General features: G+C 40.8%; 1 protein-coding gene across 7 annotated transcripts in view; it reads left to right on the top strand.

Moving 5' to 3' along the window:
• SRPK2 (SRSF protein kinase 2) overlaps positions 1–11,456 on the top strand; it is a 124,256-nt gene extending 112,800 nt beyond the window's left edge. For 4 of the 7 annotated variants that reach the window (XM_089524550.1, XM_089524554.1, XM_089524556.1 and 1 more), the window contains 4 exons: positions 3,698–3,767; positions 4,474–4,566; positions 4,916–5,008; positions 9,870–11,456. In XM_089524550.1, coding sequence (XP_089380676.1) covers positions 3,698–3,767; positions 4,474–4,566; positions 4,916–5,008; positions 9,870–10,054 — 441 coding nt within the window. In that variant the 3' untranslated portion in view covers positions 10,055–11,456. The remainder of the gene's footprint in view (positions 1–3,697; positions 3,768–4,473; positions 4,567–4,915; positions 5,009–9,869) is intronic. The other 3 variants (XM_089524552.1, XM_089524555.1, XM_089524553.1) reach the window with 2 other exon arrangements.
• The last annotated feature ends 7,607 nt before the right edge of the window (positions 11,457–19,063 follow it).

Raw genomic sequence — 19,063 nt, forward strand, 5'->3', positions numbered from 1 at the left:
ACTTCCCTCATTTTTGGTAAAAAAATAATCATGCACTTGAAATAATACTAATTTTTTAAAGGTCATGTACCTTAGGAGAAGTGTTTAATTTACCCTCTTTGCTGAGATTCAACTTCACTCTATCACTCTCTGCATTACTTATTGGTTCCATTTAAAGCTGAGGAAGAAAATCCAGTTCTGAACAATTAGTTGAGGATTTTATTTCACAAAAGGATAGATGTGAGTTTGTGGACACAGGCAACTTACCGCATTTTGCCTTGACTCCTTGTACTTGCATCTGATTGAGAAGCAGGGAATTTTCTAAAACAGAAACAAGCTTAGCAGTGTATTTATTAGCCTGTTCTTCTGAGCACTAGAGTTGGTTCATGCAAACTCTTTAGCTCTTTAAGAAGAATAACTGGAATTTCATATTCTATATTTAGCTCATCTAACATGATTGATTGCAGTTTATTAGCCCAAACAACTGTGGATAAACACACACACACACACACACACACACACTAAACCCATCACACTTTCAGAAAACAGCACAATTGCAAGACAAACCTGCACTTCCAGTGAATGACAACACACACACACACACACACACACACCCCAAACATAATAGCTGAATCAGTTATAAGGTAATTAGTATAAAGTGCTATGCTGATATAGTAAATGAAATAATGAAATAATGTGCTCCAGACTGCCTCCTGAGGATACCAAAATCTGCAGATGCTCAAGTTCCTACTCAGTGCTGTTCCAGCTGCCGCCACCACCTCACCGCTTTCCTCTTCCTCCTCGCAATTGTTCCTGCCGCTTGCTGATGGCAGCATGGCCCCTCACAGCCCCACATGCAGCCGCCTTAAACCAGAAGAAGCTGCTCTACATGTGTGGTGGGAGCGATTGCAAGGAGGAGGAGGAGGAACCAAAGATCATTTCCATACACTCACACCCTGAGCCAGCATGTTGTAGTGGTTTAAGTGTTGAATTATGATTCTGGAGATCAGAGTTTGAATTCCTACTTGGCCATGGAAACCCATTGGGTGAATTTGATAAAGTTGCACTCTGAACAAATCTTAATTTAAAATTTAAACCTCTGTGTTAATGTTCACCTTAGGGCTGCCTGAGGCACACACCAACTAAGCTTTTTCTCTAAACCTTCATATTAAGTAAAAAAAGAAAATAGGAAAACCTCAAACATGGAGCCAAACTGTGCACAAATATTAAAACTGCAGAGCTAATCAACACATACTATATTGTTTCTTTTGTTTCAAGCAAAAATATACAAATCCATTTAATCTTGGTAACATCCCAGAACTTTTGCATATCCTGATCAGGTGGCATCATAGAATCATAGAGTTGGAAGAGACCACAAGGGCCATCCAGTCCAACCTCCTGCCAAATCAAAGCATCCCCCGACAGATGGCCATCCAGCCTCTGCTTATGTCACAATGATTAAAATATACCCATTTATTTATTAATGACAGCACTTGTAACTTATAGATCTATTTGATGTTTCTTATTTAATTGCACAGTATGCTTCTAGCTTTCGCTAACAGAACTCAAAAAGACGTACACCAGTGTGTTCAAAGATTCTTCTGATATCCAGCCATATTATCAAACATCTGTCATCTAACTTTTAATTAAAGCAGAGAACATAGCCTCTTCAATTTTTATAGAAAGGTGCAACAAACTATTAGAGACTCACAAAGTAAAACCAACACTGATTGACATAAATTCAAAAATAAAGTGTAAAATAGATTTAGTCAGCATTAGTATCACTTTGTAATGGGAGTTATGAAACATATATAAAAAGAATCACCAAACAATAAAAATAGTTGTAACTCTTATAGTACAAAACATTTTAAAAATAATTTATTGACTGTTAGATTTGTTATGTATTATTTTGTAGCTAAAGAGACAGTTAGGAGATAAGTACTTAAGTTTTCAAGTGTAATTTTAACTCTGAAGAAGTTTTCCAAGACAGAAGAATATTGTTGTTGTTGATAATAAGTGACTCAAGTTCACTCTGCTTTATTGAAAGATTGACGTGATCTGAAGGGAAACCAGAGTTGACTATAATCTGTATTTGGTTGTCAGGAATAAACTGTATAATCTGTCTGATTTATTGAAACCCTATCATGGGGAATGTCTTGGCAAGATTTATTCCGAAGAGATTTTTCCATTATTTTCCTCTAAGACTGAGAAAGTTACTCAGTGGGTTTCTGTGGCTGAACAGGGATTTGAACCCTAGCCTCAAGGAGCCTTAGTCCAACATTCAAACTGCTATACCATGCTGGCCCTCCAGAATATTGTAGGAGTTGTACCGCCTTCAGATGTTCTTCTTTGACCCATCTGTATAGGGTGATTCATCCTTTCATACTTTTCTTCAAATTTTGTGTCCCATATTTTATCCTCAAAGGAAAACTCAGCCTCTAATTATGTTTAACACAGCTATAAAGATCCACCACTTGGGAAATTGTGCTTATTGGAACAGAAGTCTCCTTTCCCTGGAAGTAGTCAGCCTGTAGGCTTTAGTTTCCAACATCTCAGAACACAAAGGATGCAGTTGTACTTTGGCCCTCCTGGTAGGCCTCCCATAGGCAACTGGTTAACCACTGTGCAAACAGAAGTTTGGACTACAGTTTTTATAGTTGTTTAAAAATGAGTCCATATTAACGTAAGGTCATGTGCACAAAAATAATAGCAGAAGACTCTCATTATTCTAATAGTTCTATCATATAGAGTTGTCCATCCATATGCACAGTGTGGTTTGAGTGCGGAAGTAGGACTCTGGGGGACCAGGGTAAATCCCTGTGCAGCCATGGAAACCCATTGGATGGCTTTGGGCAAGTCACATCCTTTCAGCCTCAGGGGACAGTCATGCTAAACCCTTTCTGAATAAATCTTGCAAAGAAAACCCCTCAGTAGATTTGCCTTGGGTCCCCATAAGCCAGAGCCAACTTCAAGGTATACAACAACAACAACATTATTATTATTCATTGTTTAAAACGTTTGTATTTCTATAGGGTAACTATTAACCTGTGTGGAAAATCTCTTTATTTTTTGCTATCTCAAACATTAGTAGACAAGAGGAAAATGTGCTCTGCCGGGAAAAAAACATTTCAACTATTTCATGCATATTACCTGAAGTGGCCCACCTTGGGATAATTGCACAATGTTATTGTGCAACACTGTGTTGGATAGAGAAATCACCATGCACCACTGAATACTTTTACTAAGCTTAGACTAGTACAGGGTGAGCCTGGATTTCAGGCTCTAGACTTTTTTGAGCCTTGCTGCCTTGCAGGTTGTAGTAGGGCTCTGCTAGAAGAACCAGCATAATTAATTTTTGTGTCCGAGATGACTTTAGATTTGTGTTCTTTTGAATAATATCTTTCAAGCAGCCTTTGAAAAGGAATTACGAAATAGCATGGTGGCCTGTATGTCAAAGAAAAACTGTCCTGCTGGGCATATCCAAACTTTTGGGTGTGCCTAAGGTAGCATTTAAGAAACCAACCTAGCAATTGAATCTGTCCACTGAGCTATTAAGCATTCCAAGAGAGAATCTGTAATTACTCTGTCATCATTTGCGCATTATACCTAGGCACATACTTGTTTAAAATAATTCCTTCTACAGGTGAGAAGGTCTGTTTTTTAAAAAAGTTTTATTTATCCCATATGAATCCTCCATAAATACATTGTTTTATCCTAGGCGTTTGAGCTTGCGACTGGCGATTATCTATTTGAACCACATTCTGGTGAAGACTATTCCAGAGATGAGGGTATGTGTCTTTTCAACATTCAAATATTTCCATGTGCCTACATATCTATGCAGGGGAACATGAAGAGACATGGTTGGTTTGTTCACCATGGTTGGTTGCTGATGAAAATGCTTTAATTTCAAAATATAAACACCACATTTTTTCCTCTTTAGTTTAAAGTCCCCATCTGTAGCAGTAGGTGGGCTGCCTCCTTTCTGCAGATACACTCCTTCCCTAAGCCCTGAAGGGAATAGCCTCCTGTCTTGCCCTGTAAGATTTGCATCTGTGTGGCAACACTGAAACATGAGTGCACTTTAGAAACAAAACTTGACATGGTGTGGATGCATCCCTTGACATCAGGCTGGGTGTTTAGAATGCTGAACATTCATTTTGCTTATGACAGCTGATCATTAAATGAAAAGCAAACCAGCCAGAATTAACTCCTGCTTCCATCTGTGTTCCTGTCCATTTTCCATGCTTGTTTGCTTGTAACGTTCTCTGCAGTCTGTGGTAATAATGTGGGCATTGTTATTTGGTTTTCCTTTGCAAGTGCTACTAATGATGCCAGATTTCTGCTGGTCCTGGAAACCTCTGCATGGGTTTTCTGCAAACGTTGTGTTTGGAACTTCTTCGAATTTTTAAACTAATTCCATTTTCTTTCCTCTTCTTTTATCCCATCCTTTCCCTGCCCTTCCCATTCCTGTGTCCTTTTTTCTCTCTTTCATAGACCACATAGCACACATCATAGAGCTGCTAGGCAATATCCCAAGGCACTTTGCTCTATCTGGAAAATATTCTCGGGAATTCTTCAATCGCAGAGGTAGTACCTCTTCTTTTTGAAAGGCACCGTGAGGCAGACAGAAGTGGATTGGCAGTATGCTTGGTTGCAGGGTGAACCACTAAAATACATATCCCCAGGTGATGAGACATGTAATCTCTCTTTGCAAAACAATTTTTAAAAAGAGCAGTCACCTCCTGATTTGTTTCTTTTGGCAAAATAAATTGCCAGAAATGTGAACAGCCCTCATCCCATCATTTAATAACATACTGCATTTTCAAGAAGGAGTAATCTGTTTCTGTCTGCACCGGGCCAACGTTAGTGTGTGCATGCAATGTATTGATTAAACTGTTGTATGTTTCTGTTTTGCTGTAAATGTTCTCCAATGCAGATCACATAGCATTGATCATTGAACTGCTGGGAAAAATCCCTCGAAAATACGCTATGTTGGGGAAATATTCCAAGGAGTTTTTCACCAAAAAAGGTAACAGTGTTTCTGCAAACCTAATTTAAACTGTAGCTCTTTCAAAAAGAAGACACTGAACACTTTCTAAAAAAAATGGATAATGAAGAGTCTTCTTGATTTTTAGGAACATATTAAAGACGTTGTGTACATGTGAGATTTCTATTTTTAAGAAGAAGAGGGAGCCTAAATTTTTAAAAGTTGTCTTTGGTATAGGGTCGCCACAGTAGTGTTCATTGTTGCCTCTGACTATATGTGGAATACTGTATACTGCCTGGAGATTAATTTATTCTATATGAAATCAGTAATCTGATTTCTATTTTTTTTACTGGCAACACTAAAGCAAAAAGGAAATATATAAGATATAGTTTTGTCTTCCTTCCTTCTATAGAATGTAGAATCTATAGTGGTTAAATGCCTGTACTGCAGCCATTTACTCAAAACCACAAGGTTGCGAGTTCAAGACCAGCAAAGGGCCCAAGCTCGACTCAGGCTTGCATCCTTCCGAGGTCGCTAAAATGAGTACCCAGACTGTTGGGGGCAAATTAGCTTACTTGCTAATTAGCTTACTTGCTGTTCACCGCTATGATCTTTGGAATAGCGGTATATAAATAAAACAAATTATTATTATTATTATTATTATTATTAGAATAGTAATAATGATAGCAAATCTCTGGAGCTTAGATCAAAAGAAGAAATCAAAAGAGAAAAACCTATGCAGATTCCAGGGACAAAAGAAGTACATTCTACTGTTATGCTGAAGAAGAAACTAATGCTAGAATTATATCATAGTTTGATACGCCAATGCCTTATACTGCCTTTCTGAATAGTCTTTCCTCAAAAATGCTTGACAAGCCCTATATGGAGCCCTGGTGGCGCAGTGGTTAAATGCCTGTACTGCAGCCATTCACTCGAAACCACAAGGTTGCGAGTTCAAGACCAGCAAAAGGGCCCAAGCTCGACTCAGGCTTGCATCCTTCCGAGGTCGCTAAAATGAGTACCCAGACTGTTGGGGGCAAATTAGCTTACTTGCTAATTAGCTTACTTGCTGTTCACCGCTATGATCTTTGGAATAGCGGTATATAAATAAAACAAATTATTATTATTATTATATGGATGTTAACCACTCATACCATTAACATCATGAGAAAAGGATGATAGGCCACTTTTTTGATCTCCACACCTGCTGTTGCCTCCTTGAGAATTCATTCTGCCACCCTTTGCAAACTGAAGGGAACCTGCTTCCCATGGACAATGTATCTGTGTGATTTAGTACCCAGCATGAATTAGGCTGCCGAGAAAGGAATGAGGCCAATCAGTGCAGCCCTTACCCTACTTCTGATAATTTACAACACTTTTAAGGCTATAGTACAGGTGGGAAATCCCTTTCAGTATAACAATTGGATTCTGTTTCAGAAAAGTTCTTGTGAGTTGCATTCTTGTGATGTGTAGGGCCAGAGGAAAACAGGTGGAACCAAAGTGTTGATCTGTCTGTCAGCTCTTAGGAGAAACATGTCAAAATTTTAGAATAGAGCAAAAAACAAACAAACCTGTGCACATCTTGGGAAGCTGTTGAACAACAGGAGAGAGAGGTATGGTCATCTGAAAATGCCACTGACATGGTTTGGGACGTAAGGAAGGTCATATTTGGCCTTAGGTCCTGAGGACTCTCATCCTGGGTTATAGTTATATCTAGAAGGCTTTGTATACATGTCCTCTGGATAAATCAGTGTTGTATTAGATGTGCTCAGATCTCCTATATCTTTTTTCTGTTGGCATCCTGTGATGTGTTGGTGAAATCGAGTTATGTAGAGCACATATAGACCCTAATAATCAAGAGATACGTTGTTAGAAAACAACAGCAGTGTCTCCTGAATTCCTTGCTGGTTCCTCCTTTTTGAACTATAGATGATAGGCTTTAAAAATATTAGGAAATGCTGATACTTAAGTATTTTGTAAAGCAAAATAGCAAGGGAGAAAAAAAGCCTCCCTCCCTGCTGTTAGCAAAATCTCCCTGGCTATCATATGGAGCACAAGGCTCAATATGTTAGAGAAATGCTTAAAGCACACATGTACTGTCATTCAGTTCAAGATTTATTGGTGGATGTACCCATTGGGGAATGTGTTATCAGCTTTTTTGCAAATAAATAAGAAAATGTGGAATAAGCTCCCTCTCTCAGTCATCATTTTCCATAAGTTTGTGGGAGAACCTTGAGGATGTTTTTATTTGTCCTTTGCGTGTATATTGAATGTTCAGGTGATACTGAAGCTGCTCTGATAGCCTTTTGGCTGAAGAGCAGGGTGGTGGTGGTATTATTATTATTATTATTATTATTATTATTATTATTGGCTTAGCAGCCAAAGCTACCATTTATTTTAGTAACTGGCTGGCTGAAAAATGATTAGCTGTTCCTAAAGGATGAGCTGTACACAGGTGGCTTTGTTGTATTGTACCTAGCTGTGCAAGCTCTGGTGTAGAAACTAGGTTTATCATGAGAATTCAAACAGAGGTGTTTGGGGCAAAGTGTGCACATCCCAGTGCTGAGAGTGTAAGGCGCAAAGAGAAGTCTGGAGGTTGTTCTGTCCTACATCAAGGGATCAGCACTTTCTGAGAACACTGGACCAAGCTTATCTGTCAGAATGTGCAGACGGAACTCGTCCGTAAAAATGTTGTGGTTCTTTCAAGTTTGATCAGCAGCATCATATTTTAGAGGGAGGGCCTTAAATAATGGCTCTTACCTTACCTTAGTCTACTTAATCAGTTGGGGAACAAAGTCTCAATGGAAGACCTCATAATTTTATTTTAGCCAGTACATTAGATCTTTTCTGCCTTCTTCTCTTTCTTTAAGCCCTCTCTTTCTTTTTGATCCTAGCATTGGGGGAGTGAGGGAGATGATAAATAGGAGATCATGATTTTCTTTATAGACCATGCAACACAGAGAAAGAGATCAAGACCAAAATATTCCCTTTTGGATATGATTTGTCTGACTTGGTCTGTTTTATAAACAGGCTTATTTAAGCTTTGAATCAAATTATTTAATAAGGTATCAGATAAACTAGCAGAACATGGGCTATTTTGTTAGAAAGGGTGTAAAAAATAAGAATTATAACCAAGTGTATTCTTGGTTTGTAAAGTCGAAGGCTTTCATGGCCAACATCCATAGTTTTTTGTGGGTTTTTCAGACTATATGGCCATATTCTAGAAGAATTTATTCCGGACGTTTCGCCAGCATCTGTGGCTGGCATCTTCAGAGAATGCTGGCAGAGAATGCTTCCAGGCACGCATTCTCTAAAGATGCCAGCCACAGATGCTGGCGAATCATCAGGAATAAACTCTTCTAGAACATGGCCACATAGCCCAAAAACCCCACAAAAACTATGTATTCTTGGTTTCTTTTGAGTTCTTGATTTCCTCAAAATAAGTATCCCAGTTGTGATATTTTTAATGCGAGTTAAAAAGTGTTGTTTTTTAAACAAACCTCAAAAACAAAACCACCATCTCTGGGGAATTGGTTCTTAGTTCTACATTGCCATCTTGTGGCTTGCTTGTTCTGAGCAGCCTGGATTTCTCTCTTCTTTTATATATCTTACTCTGTAATAGGCATGTGGAAATAGTGCTGTATCTTTTAGGATGTTGAATTCTGTCATACAGCTCTACCTAGAGGAGCCATTTCTGTTCATTGTATTTCATCACTGGCAGAACTGAGAGAGGTCAGGCATGAGAAAAGAAGGAGAAATGCTTTATTTCCATAATGACTTGCTGAAAGCAAGGGGCACGTGAATGTGTGTGATGAGGAGGAGGGAATATTCTGTCTTTTCAAGGGACTTGGCTCATTCAGCTCCTTTCCACGTTTCATATCTATTTTGAATCCTACCTCTGGTATTCAGGTCCTCCATTTTGTGGAGTTTTTTGTGCGTGTTACTTTTTTGTGCCTGTAGTTGTTTACAATGCACACCACATGCCAATTCATTTGGTTTTAAAACACTTTTACAAGGATGTAATTTGTCACCTTGTAGTCAGACTACTGTCATTTTAGTGCTTTGTTATTCCCTTTTTTAATGTCTGGAAAGACGTGTAGAGTAGTTTGAAGTAGTATATAGTCATATATTCAGAAATAGGTACCATTGGATCTAGTATTGTTAACTCCCAGGTAAGTGTGTATCAGGTTGCAGCTGTAATAGCAGAATGGTAACTGAGTTGCTAACAGAAAGCTAGAAACTCATGGATTCAAGAGACTCCGCAGGGTCAGAGGTTATTTCCTGTGAATGACATGACTGGTGTGTGAGGAAATTGCTTTCATAGTCTTACAGAAATTTGTACAATGATTAAATGTACAGTAGTTGTTTGACTGATAGCTCTTTGCAGGTGTCTAAACATACAGCTGCACTTTCACCAGATGGCACTACATACATTTTACATTCATACTGTAAGGCTCTAAGGTTTTCTGTGTTGCACTTTGCAAGTTCTAATTCTCCAGTATAATTCTTTGTATTGCATACTTTTTGTAGCATCTTTGAGACTAACTGGGAGAAACAAGTCTGTTATGTAAGCCATTGTAGACTCAGTCTACTTCATCAGATGCACATCAGAAGTGTTTCAAATTATGATTTTTTTAGTAGTGTGTAGTGTGTCTTTTTAGAAAAAAAAGTGTTTTAAAAGCATTGCCATGTTCCAAAACATTGCATATAGGATGCGTTATAAAGCCAAATGAATGTCATATCTGTATCTATTTCTTTGTGTCTCCATGCAAGCATCTTTACAACACTTTGAAAAATTAAAACCTTCGTACAGTTACTCTGCAGACATCAAGTCTAAGATCAACAGATGCCTTGTAATATCCTGCCAGTAACTCTCTTTTCCTCTTTCTTTAAATAAATGCAGGCGAACTTAGACACATTACCAAACTGAAACCTTGGAGCCTCTTTGATGTTCTGGTGGAGAAGTATGGCTGGCCTCAGGAAGACGCGGCAGAGTTTACAGATTTCCTGATTCCTATGTTAGAAATGGTTCCAGAGAAACGGGCCTCAGCTGGTGAATGCCTCAGGCACCCTTGGTTGAATTCTTAGCAAAATCTACAGATATAACACAGGGCCAGCACCCACTTTCCCTTACATCAGACTTAAATGGTGACTGTCACAAATTCTCTTAACAGGATCATAAATGACCTGGTGTTAACTCCAGACTTTTTTTTTTCCTTTTATGCTTTGAGGTACTGTTTGACATTTTGCTTTTTGTGCACTGTGTTCTTGGGAGGAGGAATAGTCTTTTTGTCTTCAGCTAGTAGTTTTACTGACTCTGCAGAAAACACCTACTAATGTGTCTTTAAGCATTGTTTCTTGTGTTGTGTGGCATTCAGACATCAACTTTTTGAACAAATCATCCTTTATTCTCCCCTCATGTGTTTTGGCAGGTTTTGTAACTATTTATGGAAAATATTTTAGCTGAGTATTATATAATTTACAAGTGTGAGACATTTATCAAGTCAGAATTGAGAAAATGTACAATTTTATCTTTGGGAAAAGGGACATTGTTCTTGTAAAATAGTGTATGTAAATGCACCCTGTAAATGTTTATTTCCATTAAAAATGGGATGGGGACACAAATGTCAAGAGTAAAGCTACTAAATTGAGAGTGACTTGTAGTATACAAAATGCATGTAGAGGATTTCAAACTGCTTCAGGGATTGCCTAAACTTTCCTTGCAATAGCAGTGCCCCTGTTGGATTTGGAAAGGACCTGGCTCTGATTTACAAGATTGCATTCTCCAGGAAGCACTTTAAAGGAAGGCTGAGTCTTCAAAGGATAAAATATATCTAATTTTAAATGCTTTTAAGGAGGTGTCATTTGCTTTACCATTGTGAGGGAATGGCATGGTAAGAGGGCGCTGCTTTTTCATATGGATGTGCTAGGCACAAAAATTCAAAGAGAGTGTGGGCAGCATTTTTTTGTGCAGATTAACCTTGGATGAAAAAAAAGTGCTCCACTTAAGGAAAAGGAAGAATACAATTGATGCAAAATTTACTTTACAATGAAAGACCGTGCACCTTCCATACATAGCTTTACATGTTTCTAAAACAAATTGCACTAGCTTCTTTTTTCCCCATAAATTGACATATTGAGGAACTATTTTCCTCTGTAAGTTGCACACAAAATTTTAAGTGTTTTCGTATTAAAAAAAAAAAAGCTAAGTAGATTCCAAAAGAGAACTCATAGGCAATACAGATTTTAGAATGTAAAATATGGAGGTGTATTTTAGCCTCTTTTAGAAGTCATTGGAATGAATGTAAATTTATTTCTTGGTTTTACACATTAATTATGGTGCCACTTTTTCTTGACTTTGTCCATTTTAAATTTATTCACATGCCTTTGCAATACCTAGATTGTGAGAAAAAAAAACCTGTGTTGTAACAAATAACCAATTGTTTGAGGTGCTTGCAGTTGTCTAATTAAAGTGGTTGTTTTTTCATAATTGTGCTCCTCCCTGGAATGTTTTGACAGCAGTAGCTACAAAATGGTTCAGTACACTTCCATATTCATTAGAACAGCCCTGAAATGTCAGTTGCTTCATGAACTTTTTGTCTCAGTCTTTTCAAATGGCTGTGTTAAAAAGCAACAACAGCCTATAAAGAGAATGGGCATTTCTAGCCTGGCAGCTTGTGCCAAAGCGAAAGAAAAGCACTCCATAAGGTCTGGCTTGGTTCATTCAGCAGCTTACACTAGTAAGAACAGACTGTTTACCTGTAACTAGTTTTTCAGATGGCCAGCTATGCAGTCTTACACACGAATTTATGCAGGGCATCTGGAACTGTGTAGATGCAGCAAAGAACTAATTCATCATTACATTTCCAAAATTTTGTACAACTGTTTAAATCCTTTTTGGCTGAGAGCACATTAAGGGATATATAGACCCAAGTTAAGTGAAGTAATTAACATCCTAAATTTACTTCTTCGGTATCTACATTGAAAAAGGTCCCTACAAACATTTTGACCAACAGAGTAGTAGACTTCATCTGGGTATACTGAAGCTTTCAAACAAAGTTAAAAGTTGGTTATATTGTACCCTTCCCATCTTGAAATAATGAGACCTCTAGACATGGCTACTACCTTGGTGCACTGCTGGACCTCCCTAAGTCAAGGTCCATCATGACATTTAATTTTATTCTTCAAACTACTACTTGTGTCACTTCAAACAGTATTCACTGCAGAGCTATTCAGAGTAGGGAAATGACCGAAGGTGATGCTGCAACAAACACAGAGACATATCAAAATTAATTCATTTTAGAAACCAAATAGTTCCAAGGTGCACGTCCGTAGAGTTCCTTTAGTATGCATACTAAACTTAAGACATGTAGATTTCAACCTTTGGCTCTGACTTACAGACATACAGTCTTTTTTCGTGATTTTTACCCGGCGAGCTTAGATTTTCACATACAAACCAAACATTTACACACTTGGAACACATAAGCATTCCCTATTGCATTGCAGTTGCAAGTGCTTGAAACATCAATATAATCTCCATCTTGAGAACACTATTAAGATCAAATCTAGTTCCCTATGGTCATTTTCAAAATAGGTTACCAGTGACAACTGAAGATTTCCCTCCGGTCTTACTTGGTTGCTTTTCTGTTTACAGATAAGTTGCACACAGAATCAGTCTCAATGTGTGTATATGTTATTTTTTAACATCTTTGGCATTTATACTGGAGGCTGAAAATGAACAACCCTGTAAACATTTTTTAAAGATCATTTCAGGTGGTTTTATAAAAATGAACCAAAATTTTAAAATTCAGCGGCATACAAACAGTAGCTGGGGTCTTCTATGCACTACATTGCTACATAACCATAGTTATGTATGGTTGGACTTTCCTATCCGTGAGGGGGTCCATTTTGGATGCCCTCAATGCAAAAAAACTCACAGGACCTCAAGACCTGTTGTCCCTAATGGTGGTGTGATATGTGTGCGACTTCGTGCATGTGCCACCATTGGGGACAAAGGGCTTGCTGTCTGCAGATGCTCAAATCTCCAGATAGCAAGTTCGCAGATGGCAAAGGCCCACTGTAGTGAATCTTGCCCCCCTTCCCACTTACTGATCAGCAGTCTCTGTGATCAGCATGGTGTATATGTGCATTCTTGTCTCTATGGAAGCAGCTGACTAATGTTCTCACCCCACACGAGAGATCTTCATTGCAAAATAGAAATGGCATCCAGGGGGGCGGGGGGTGCATTATGAGAACATAAATCAGCCACTTCCTGAGTGATGAGGAACAGCTCCTCACCAATGGAAGTGGTTTCTGGCCAGTAAGTGGGAACTGGGGGACTTTCACAGTCCCTATGTATCCCCCAAGGGTCCCACTGTAGTGAATCTTGCCCCCCCTTACCAAGGGGATACATAGGAATTGTGAATATGAAGCAGTCGCAAATGTGTTACTCTTATTCAAAACTGCTCAATAGGATTCTTTCCTTTGAAATTTAATGCCATAGTAGGTGTCAGCTTATAAAGCAGCACCTTACACCTGTCCCACGCCTACCAGTTTGCACTTGGCATTTTTAATTGTATTTTTTCCACTGGGATATGAAAATCGGTTTCAGTCTTTTCGTGTTTCTCTGAATGCCACTTGTATTTCTTCCTGCTGCCTTTAGCATCAGATCGCTAAACTGATTGTTTTCTTCCTGCATCAAAATTAATGCACTTTTAAACTTTTCTGAATTAATGCATTTATTTTACAGATTATCTGCTGTGTGCACCTTTCCAATTGACTAAGTATATTCCTGTTTTACCATTATTTGTATCTTAGCAGTTTGGATTTTAAAATATGCACTTGGTGTGCACTTTTATTTCCTCGAAATGTCACGTGAGCCTCACAAACATCTGCAAAAGAGCTGTCAGGATTTCTTCTGTCCCTCTTCCTATTTTCTGTGCACCGTCCCAGCAATTCCTGTTCCCTCTTCCCCCCTATCAAGGGACAGTGAAAGTGTAGCCAGATTGCAGGAGCTGCATAGTGTTTTATACTATTAGGTTACCCTCCTCCACCCATGACTTGGGCGAAGTTAGATTTCTTGCTGGCTAAATTGACTGTTGAAAATAGCAAGTCACTGCAAATGTTTGACATAGGAAAAATACTATTTCTTCTTAGCTGTTCTCATCTTTTTGATATCCTAGGCCTGAATCATATCGATTAGCCCCTACTCAAATTGGTTGCTGACTTGTGAATCACTTGGCCAATTCTAGTTGGGACTAACAGTAGGATTCAGGCCACAATGAACAACTCTGTTCCTTGGAATAAATGAAGTGATGAAAATAGGTTTCAGGACTCTTCCTAAACACTTGCAAAAGGCTAAATTAGTTTGCCAGAGAGTGTCTTAAGCTAAACCTGTCTCATTTAGGCAAAAATAAGTGAAGTTGCACGTGGCTTCTAAAATTAAATAGTTCTTTAGTGTTAAGCATACTTTACAAAGGTGTATGATGGTTATATGTACCTTTCTGCAAGTTTGATTTTTGATTAATTTGTCACTGCTCTCTGTTTCCCAAGACTTATGCCCTGCTGTATTTTTTAGATAAATATTTTTCCTTTTCAGTGGCCATGGCTCTTGGCTGCAGCATGAAGGCAGTGTTTGCATTTAAGAATCACCCTGCTTATCTGTATGTATAATTCAGAAGCCCTTTATTGTGTTTATCTGTTGGCAAAGCAGATGAAGAGGGCTGATCTGAGTCTAGGCACACCCTGCACTTACTTTAATTTCATCTCATCTAAAATATTTCTGCTCTAGTACATAACTATTGTATCAGCAGTATTAATGAAGCAGGATGGAATGGGTAACCTATTTTCTTAGGCTGTCCATTGTAAGGGATGGATATGTTACACATTTAGTTGCGTTTAACCTTTCAGTAGATTGAGAATTGATATAAGGACTTCTTTGCTTCTACAGCACCTCCTATGTTTCTTTTAAAAGTCCCACCTCATGATTGCAGTGTTACATGATAAAAGATTTTTGTCACCTGTCAATTCTTTTTATGGGTACCTTGTCTTAAGCAGACTATTATATTTCAGTTTTCACAGCTTTCGCCAGATAGACACATGCTCTAGCATGTTTTTGGGCTATTGCCCTTTTTCCTCATGGACAACCCTAGCACCCTCCAATTTCTTGATATTCAGTCTACTGCAAATTCAGAACAATCTATTTTGGTCGCTGCTGCCTTTGCACCCAGTCATCTCAGGAACAGCAACCGAGCAGGTGGCTGAGCAGTGACTGAGAAGCTTCTCACTCATACCAGCCTTGTGGCAAAAGCTAGAAGCTTCTCAGTCATTAGTTGACCAGCTGCTTGGTTGCTGTCCCTTTACAATGGGCCATCCTGAGAGCAGCAACTGAGCACCTGGCTGAGCAGCATTTGAGAAGCCTCTTGCCCATGGCTGCCTTTGTGAACAGTGAGGCTGTGTGGTGGTTTTAAGGGACCCTGAAAAGGAAATGTTGCATACCTATAACTAGTTCTTCGAGTGGGTCATCTGTGAATTCACACAACTGGGTATTCCTGTGTAGAGCATATTTGGAACCTCCTTGAATAGCTCGGTGACTTTGCCCCTGCTGTTCCCACTCATTTACCTCAGTTCCATAGGATGCTGCATAGCAGCATCCAGAGAGTACAATGTTCAGGACGCACTGTGAGGAGAGGATGGGTTTGAATTCACTCAAAGAACTAATGCTAGAAGTATGCAACCTGCCTTCCTTCTTTGTGGTCTTTGGTTCACACCACTGGAAAACTTGCAAACTACTCTCAAAAGGAAGTGGGAGTGTCTTGCTAGAAACAACATACATGGAACATGTCAACAATGGGAAAATGTTACTGAATTTTATTTGGGGGGTATTTCACCACCACCACCCCAGTGGAAACTGGCTCATTTCAAACGTGATAGTAACAGTTCTGGAACGAGTATCCAGTCAATAATGTGAAATACAAGCCAGTGGTTGTGACCATGTAGCAGTTCTACAGACATTTTCTGGTGGTAGACCACTGAAGGCAGAGGAGGTAGCTACCACCCGGACAGAATGGGATGAGATCTGAGTGGGTGGATTCTTCCTGGCCACTTCATCAGCAATGTAAATTGCAGAAATCACCCAATTCGAAAATTATTGTGAAGAAACAGGCTGGCCTAGCTTCGAATCCGAGTAGCATATGAAACAGTATTCTAGTCTGTCTTGAATTTGAAGTTCTTTTGACATGGAGCACCACGGTTCTCCAAATGTAAAGTGAATATAGGGCTTGTTTAAAGGGGAAAGTCAGATTCAGCATGAATGCTGAAAGAACAATGTCCTGATGGAAGAACAATGTCCAAGTAGACCACAAATTGAACATGCGTCAACAGTGCAATGTGACAGCTAAAAAGGCCAATGCAATTTTAGGCTGCATCAATAAAAGTATAGTGTCTAGATCAAGGAAAGTAATAGTGCCACTGTATTCTGCTTTGGTCAAGCCCCACCTGGAATACTGTGTCCAGTTCTGGGCACCACAATTAAAAAAGGACATTGAGAAACTGGAGCGTGTCCAAAGGAGGGCGACTAAAATGGTGAAGGGTCTGGAAACCATGCCCTATGAGGAACGACTTAGGGAGCTGGGGATGTTTAGCCTGGAGAAGAATAGGTTGCTCACCTGTAACTGTGTTTCTTCGAGTGGTCATCTGCGAATTCACACAAATGGGTTTATTCTGCGCCTGCGCAGCAATCCTCGGAAACTTCTAGAATCTCCAGGCAGAAAGCCATGTATCTTTCTGCAACTTTTTGGCGGTAGCCCCGCCCACCCATATATAAGGCCCCTAGTGGCCCGCTCCTCTTCAGTTCCGAATGAGCCGCTAATCAGCGCAGCAACAAGCGTTGTCAAATGAGCAGACACTGATGGATGGGCGGGTTTGTGTGAATTCGCAGATGACCACTCGAAGAAACACAGTTACAGGTGAGCAACCTGTTCTTCTTCTTCGTGGTCTCTGCGAATCACACAAATGGGTTTAGACTAGCGAGCTATAGTCAGTGGAGGAGGGAGTGTCAATAACCAATAAATTGCATAACCAATAAAGTATGTAAACCAAACAACTGTGTTATTTATTAACAGTGCAACAGGTCTAATGCATGGCAGAAAGTAACACTGCCCTCCCAAAGGCTGCATCATGCCTGGCCCTTGCGTCCAGCCTATAATGTCTAATGAATGTCAATGGCTGGGACCAGACAGCCGCCTTACACACATCCTCAAGGGGGATCCCGGTCAAAAAAGCTGAGGATGCGGCTACCGCCCTAGTTGCATGGGCTCTAATCCGACCTGGTAGAGGCTTCCCCGCCAGTTCGTAGCAAAGGTGGATGGTGTTGGCCACCCACTTGGAAAACCTCTGCGGTGACACCGGCAGCCCCTTCTTAGCTTCGGAGTAACACACAAAAAGTCTCTCTGAACGCCTGGAAGCAGCAGTCCTGTTCAAATAGAACGCCAGCGCCCTGCGGACATCCAGGGCATGGAGTTGGCGCTCAGAGTCTGTGGTCGGATTGGGAGCAAGAGTCGGCAAAACAATGTCCTGGTTGATGTGAAAGGCAGACACCACCTTAGGCAAGAAAGTGATGTCTGTACGGAGCACCACCTTGTCCTTATGGAAACGAAGGAAGGGTTGGTCCATCCTTAGGGCACACAGTTCACCAGCTCGGCGGGCTGACGTGATGGCTACCAGAAAGGCCGTCTTCCAAGTCAGGAGTCTCAGGTCCGTGGTAGCTAAGGGCTCAAAGGGCTTGGATACCAACTGTGCCAGGACTGTGTCTAGACACCACTGCGGTGTAGGGTCCAGAATCGGTGGATGCAAATTGTTGAATCTCTTAAGGAACCTCTTTATGAGAGGATCCCCAAACAGAGAAGGTTTGTCCTGAAATAGGTAGTGAGATGAAATGGCTGACAGGTAGCACTTGATAGAGCTCAAGGAGAGACCTGCGCCTGTTAAAGCCATAAGGAATTCCAGGACTATCGGGATGGAGACACGGGATGGTGGAATGTTCCTTGCTTGTAGAAAGGTTAGGAACCTATCCCATTTATAGGCATAGGACCTCTGTGTGGATGGTCTCTGTGCTGCCTTAATGATATCCTGTACACCGGATGGAAGTGTCCTCAGGATCGTATCCTCCATGCTACCAATGGGAGAGATTGCATCTCGGGATGGTGGACTCGTCCGTCATGGAGAGATAGCAGGTCGGGCCGGTGCTCCAAGCGGAGATGATCTTGCGCCCGTTGAAGGAGCGGAGCAAACCAAGGCTGTCTGGGCCACCACGGGGTTATCAGGATTGCGTCCGTGTGGTCTGCCAACATCTTCGAGAGGACCCGTGTGATCAGAGGAAACGGAGGGAAGGCATACAGGAGGCCCTGAGTCCACTTGAGCTGGAAGGCGTCCCCTTCCGATCTCAGCTCTCTGTACCGTGAGCAAAATCTCGCAGTGTGGCCGTTCAGCCGGGAGGCAAACAGGTCGAGGAGGGGGGGTTCCCCAGCGATTGAAGAGTCGGGACACCACCTCTGGATGCAGTCTCCACTCGTGGCAAGTGGAAGGTGACCTGCTGAGATGATCTGCAAGGTCGTTCTGGTCGCCGGGCAGATGGATGCATTGCAGCAGAACCTTGTGTTCTATACACCATTCCCAAATGCAGATGGTGACTGACAGCAGAGTCCTCGACTTTGTACCACCTTGTTTGTTGAGGTAGTACATGACGGTGGTGTTGTCGGTGAGAAGAAGTACCACCTTGTCCACGAGGATCGACTGAAAGGCTCTGAGTGCTTTCTCCACGGCAAGCATTTCCAGGACGTTGATGTGGAGAGTAGCTTCCGCCGGTGACCATTTGTCCTTTATTGTAAGGTCCAGTGTGTGGGCGCCCCATCCCTGCAGGGAGGCGTCCGTAGTCAGGGAGAGATCTGGCTGAGGAGGTAGAAATGGCATCCCCACACAGACGTTGTCGGACTGGAGCCACCATCGTAGAGACCTCTGTACAGTCCTCGGGATGGTGAGCAACTTGGTAGCCGTGTCTCGGACGGGATCGAAGACGGAGAGAAACCAAGATTGAATGGG

The sequence above is a fragment of the Sceloporus occidentalis genome, unplaced genomic scaffold (assembly GCF_023333645.1).
Source record: "Sceloporus occidentalis isolate IW3139 unplaced genomic scaffold, rSceOcc1.0.p SCAF_5, whole genome shotgun sequence".
Classification (NCBI taxonomy): domain Eukaryota; kingdom Metazoa; phylum Chordata; class Lepidosauria; order Squamata; family Phrynosomatidae; genus Sceloporus; species Sceloporus occidentalis.